The following is a 5,204-nucleotide window of genomic DNA, read 5'->3' as shown; positions in this document are numbered from 1 at the left end:
GATTGAACAAAAACTTCATTGACTTATCTAAGTAGTTAGTGACGACCTATATGATCCGAATGAAGCCGAAAGTGATCAAGGATCAAACATAAGTGAAGGACGAAGAGGTCAAAGGAACCGAGGTAATCGGAATCAAAGACGCATGGATGACGACTTAAGAAACATTAAACTATCCATTCCATCCTTTCAAGGAAAATCGATCGAAGCCTACTTGGAATGGGAGAAGAAGATCGAATCGGTTTTGATTGTCATAATTATTCCAAGATCAAAAAGGTGAAGTTGGCGGCCATAGAATTCTCCGATTACGCTATGATATGGTGGGATCAACTCACTACGAGCCGAAGAAGGAATGGGGAATGGCCAATATCCACTTGGGCCGAGATGAAGGCCGTGATGAGACGTCGTTTCATTCCCTCCTACTACCATCGGGAACTCTATCAAAAGCTTCAAAATCTCACTCAAGGTTCAAAGAGTGTTGAGGATTATTTCAAAGAGATGGAGATCGCGATGATCCGAGCCGATGTCCAAGAAGATCGTGAAGCAACAATGGCACGATTCATTGCTGGTCTCAACCGAGATATTGCTAACATTGTGGAACTCCAACATTATGTTGAGATAGTGGACATGGTACACATGGCCATTACGGTGGAGAAGCAACTCAAGCGAAAGAGTACCACTCGAAGTTTTCCTACCCCAAGCACAACTAGATGGGGGCAAAGTTCGAGTAAAACTAATCCACCAAGCGGTGCCAAAGAGCCAATGGTGCCTACCAAAGCAAACAAACCTATGGGAGATACGAGCAAAGGTAAGGCAACCGATTCATGTACTAATCGTTCACGGGATATTAAATGTTTTAAGTGCCTTGGAAGGGGCCACATTGCGAGTCAATGTCCCAACCGCAACGTCATGGTGGTTCGAGCAAATGGAGAAATAGAATCGGAAGAAGAAGAGCTTGAAGATGAGCTTGAAACCGTATCTGACAATGAAGAAGAAGTGGAGCACGCTCTTGATGGAGAACTCCTAGTAGTCAAAAGGAGCCTAAGTATCCAAAGCATCAATGATAAGCAACAACGAGAAAACATCTTCCATACTCGTTGTCAAGTACAAGGAAAGCTATGTAGCGTCACCATCGATGGAGGAAGTTGTACGAACGTGGCGAGCACTCTCATGGTGGAAAAATTAAATCTACCGACCACCAAGCATCCAACTCCGTACAAACTTCAATGGCTCAACGATGGAGGAGAGTTAAAAGTGACAAAGCAAGTTCTACTCTCCTTTTCCATTGGGAAATATTCCGATGAAGTGCTATGCGATGTTGTTCCAATGCACGCGGGTCACTTGTTATTGGGCCGTCCATGGCAATTCGATTGTCGAGTCATGCACGATGGTTACTCAAATCGATATTCTTTCAAACATATGGGAAGAAATGTAACCTTAGCCCCATTGACGCCAAAGCAAGTTTACGAGGATCAACTTAAGCTGAAAATTTTCGTAAATCAAATGAGAGAAAAAGAAAAGAGCGAAAATACAAAAGAAAAGAAAAATGAAAAAAAGAAAGAAAATTCAAAAAAAGAAAGTGAAAAGAAAGCGAGAAAAGAAAAGATGAAAAGAAAAGTGAGTGAAAAATTGAATGTCTTTGCAAAAGCAAGTGAAGTTCAAAAGCGTTTTGGCAAGACAACCGATCCTTGTACTTATGTATAAGGAAAATTTGTTTAATACTAAAGACTTATCCGGAGATCCCCCTTCTTCTGTTTTGTCTCTCTTGCAGGATTTCAAAGACGTTTTTCCGGATGAAGTGCCAAGTGGCTTGCCACCACTTCGTGGGATCTAGCACCAAATTGATTTTGTGCCTGGAGCCGTTATTCCAAACCGACCAGCATACCGAACCAATCCTGAAGAGACCAAAGAGCTTCAACGTCAAGTTAACGAACTCATGGAAAATGGCTACATTCGAGAAAGCCTTAGTCCATGTGCCGTTTTTTGTTGTTGGATTGCCTAGGACTAAGACGAGGAAGGACTCTATTTTTGTTGTTGTTGATCGCTTCTCAAAAATGTCTCATTTTATTTCTTGCTCAAAAACTGATGATGCCATTCATATTGCTAATCTTTTCTTTAAGGAAATTGTTCGTTTGCATGGCATCCCGAGGACGATTGTTTCTGATCGAGACGCGAAGTTTTTGAGTCACTTTTGGAGGTCATTGTGGGGAAAGCTCGGGACTAAACTGCTGTTTTCAACCACTTGCCACCTGATACGGCCACGCCTCAAGTCCTACCTAGCTTGAACAAGGAGCCGTTGGAGTTGCCCCAAGGTCCCATCACCCGATCACGAGCTAAACAATTCAAGGAGGCTGTTTCGGCTTTAGTTGACAAAGTTTGGGGTGAGATCTTGGTTGGTCACATCGAGGAAGCTTGGACCAACTCGAAAAACAATCCGTGCACTTTAATACGAGCTGAATTAACTTCCATTTCAGCTCAATGAGCTCGAATTAGCTCAACTTCAGCTCAAACCTTTTCAATTCAACTTAATATCAACTAGACATTAATTTAATAGCTAAATATTTATTTAAGTCGATTTAATTAGTTTATTACAGCTTATTAATATGTTTGTTGCACGTTTTTAATATGTCAAGTTTTATTACATGATTTTAAGTTGCTTTAAAGTCAGCCAATTTAATGAGCTGATTTTAGTGATATAGTTGACCTAATTAATGTTTCATGGTTTTAATATTAATTTTGTTCAGCTAAATATCATATTAATTTTAGTTCTTCTTATTTATATAGGTTGGCCGAATGTGTGGGATCATTTAACAAGGTTAGCCGAATTTGAAGATTCATTTTAGCAAGGTGCATGCATGTTAGATACATTGCACCTGGAGATACATGCATCAAATTGGTGAGCTGAATTCAACATTCCTAGGTGACTATTCGGCCAAGGGAGCTAATGTTTCCAACTCCAAAGCTGCCCATTAATTCCTTTCACATTTGCTGGATGCATCTTGGCTTTTCGGTTCCATGTGTTCACACTCCATGACTCTTCAACGTTGAGCTTTCACACTTGAATTGGCTGCTCATTAACCTCTTAATTGCTGGTCACCTTTCAGCCAAAAGTTACAACATAAATGAGCTAATTTATGCCCATTGGCCGAACCTAGCTATCCATGCATCATCCAAGTTTTTCTAAGTCCAATGCTTCATCTAGAAGGTGTCTAATGGAGCTCCATGTTCATCCGAATCTAGCTAGTTCATTTAAGTGATTCATTTGCTTAATTTTTAAGGAATGTAAGTGACCATTTGGCTAGCTTAGGTGTTGCTTATAAATAGCTGAAATTTTACTTTGTAAAGAACTTTTGACATTTTAATTAGCTTAATTGTCGCCAAAATTGTGAGGCATTTTCTCTCAAATTTCGTCCGAGACCCATAAGACTTATCTAAGCTTTTAGTGGCGTCTTTCCGAGTCTTTCCCGAACTTATCACTCCTTAAACCCGAGTGTGGCGTTCACCTTTGATACCTTTGGTTCATACTTTCCTAAGTATCGGGTCAAGGTCCTTTTCAACCATTTCCAATTCATTTAGGTCCTATAAGTTTCGGGTCGACACTTTTCTTTAGTGTTGGTTCATTCTTGACCTCTTTGAACCATTACCAATTCGTGCCAAATACCATACCATTTCATACCAATTCCATACCATTTCGTACCAATTCCCAAATACCAAAACGCATACAAAACCAAATACCATTTCTTAATTATCTTAAACCGAACTCTTCCATTCTATTCATACCATTTCGACTTAAACCAAATCCACATCCAACTTTGCACAAACTTATCTTACTTCTTTGTACACAAATATATTCTAACTCCTTCGTCTAATCTACTTCTTCGTTTTTATCGGGAACCAAACGACTTTGACTCAACTACTAAACCGAGATCGTATCATTTGGTATCAGAGCTAGTTAAAACGAGAAGTACGAGCATTCGAAGACATTTTAAGATAGGTACGTAAAAAAAAGTTCGAAAAAAAATTGAAAAAAAAACAAAAACAAAAAAAATTCGAAAGAAAAAACAAAATTGAAAGAAAAAATTGTATACGGTTTAGGTGCGGACGAAAAGAACGTGAAAGATCCGTAAAAAAAAAGTCTGGAGACACTTCAATAGAAATTTTTCCAAAATCTCATCCTACACTCTTTTATATCCCCCGTAGTGAAATTTCACGCAATTGAAAAAAAAAATTCGATATAAAAAAAAAAGTGTTTCGAGTTTGTAAGTTTGGCATTCTCTTCTATTCATCTTCTAAGCCACACTTAGCCTAAAGCCTTTCTTGTTTCTTTTAGCCTACCCGTAACCTAACATCAATCCCTTGTAAAGCCATTTAAAGCCGACCCATTGAACTATGATAAGGTCACGACGAGTCGCTTACGAAATCACGAGAGGAAATTGAGTGGAAAAAGGCGTGAGAGTTACATCAAAAGAAAAAGCCAAAAAAAAAATTTGAGTGAAACACGAGTGGAGTGTTATTCTTTCTTTTCGAGAGATTTGTGAGGTTTTGTTGTGAGGTTTTTTATTTTCATGTCTCAAAGTCCTGAACGAAATATGGCGGAAGGAGGTGGAAGGCAACCAATCCGAAACATTGCGCCTGGAGGAGGTGGAGTGCCGGATTTGGCTCAACAAGCCTTGTTACGAGAAATCCAACGCATGATCCGAGGTGAGTTAGAATCCGTTAACGAACGATTGGATCGAGTTGAATTGGGGTATCAACGAGAGCGTACACCCCAAGGGCCGCAAAAAAGGCGAGACCAATTGGAAATCAATCAAGACGACCTATATGATCCGAATGAAGCCGAAAGTGATCAAGGATCAAACATAAGTGAAGGACGAAGAGGTCAAAGGAACCGAGGTAATCGGAATCAAAGACGCATGGATGACGACTTAAGAAACATTAAAGTATCCATTCCATCCTTTCAAGGAAAATCTGATCAGGAAGCCTACTTGGAATGGGAGAAGAAGATCGAACTGGTTTTTGATTGTCATAATTATTCCAAGATCAAAAAGGTGAAGTTGGCGGCCATAGAATTCTCCGATTACGCTATGATATGGTGGGATCAACTCACTACGAGCCGAAGAAGGAATGGGGAATGGCCAATATCCACTTGGGCCGAGATGAAGGCCGTGATGAGACGTCGTTTCATTCCCTCCTACTACCATCGGGAA

General features: G+C 39.9%; 1 protein-coding gene across 1 annotated transcript; it reads left to right on the top strand.

Moving 5' to 3' along the window:
• The first annotated feature begins 216 nt into the window (after positions 1-216).
• On the top strand, positions 217-1,831 carry LOC128032566 (uncharacterized). The gene is made up of 2 exons (XM_052621180.1): positions 217-1,491; positions 1,769-1,831. Exons 1-2 carry the CDS (start codon positions 217-219, stop codon positions 1,829-1,831), a joined length of 1,338 nt encoding a protein of 445 aa, XP_052477140.1.
• Positions 1,832-5,204: the final 3,373 nt, after the last annotated feature.

Source organism: Gossypium raimondii, chromosome 9 (genome assembly GCF_025698545.1).
Source record: "Gossypium raimondii isolate GPD5lz chromosome 9, ASM2569854v1, whole genome shotgun sequence".
Classification (NCBI taxonomy): Eukaryota; Viridiplantae; Streptophyta; class Magnoliopsida; order Malvales; family Malvaceae; genus Gossypium; species Gossypium raimondii.
This window is presented reverse-complemented; position numbering and strand designations above follow the sequence as displayed.

Excerpts from the sequence above, each read along its gene's own strand:
- LOC128032566 (XM_052621180.1), top strand. The coding sequence starts at position 217 with ATGGGAGAAGAAGATCGAATCGGTTTTGATTGTCATAATTATTCCAAG. Across the intron at positions 1,492-1,768 it reads AACTTAAGCTGAAAATTTTC|GATTTCAAAGACGTTTTTCC; the intron begins GTAAATCAAATG and ends TCTCTCTTGCAG.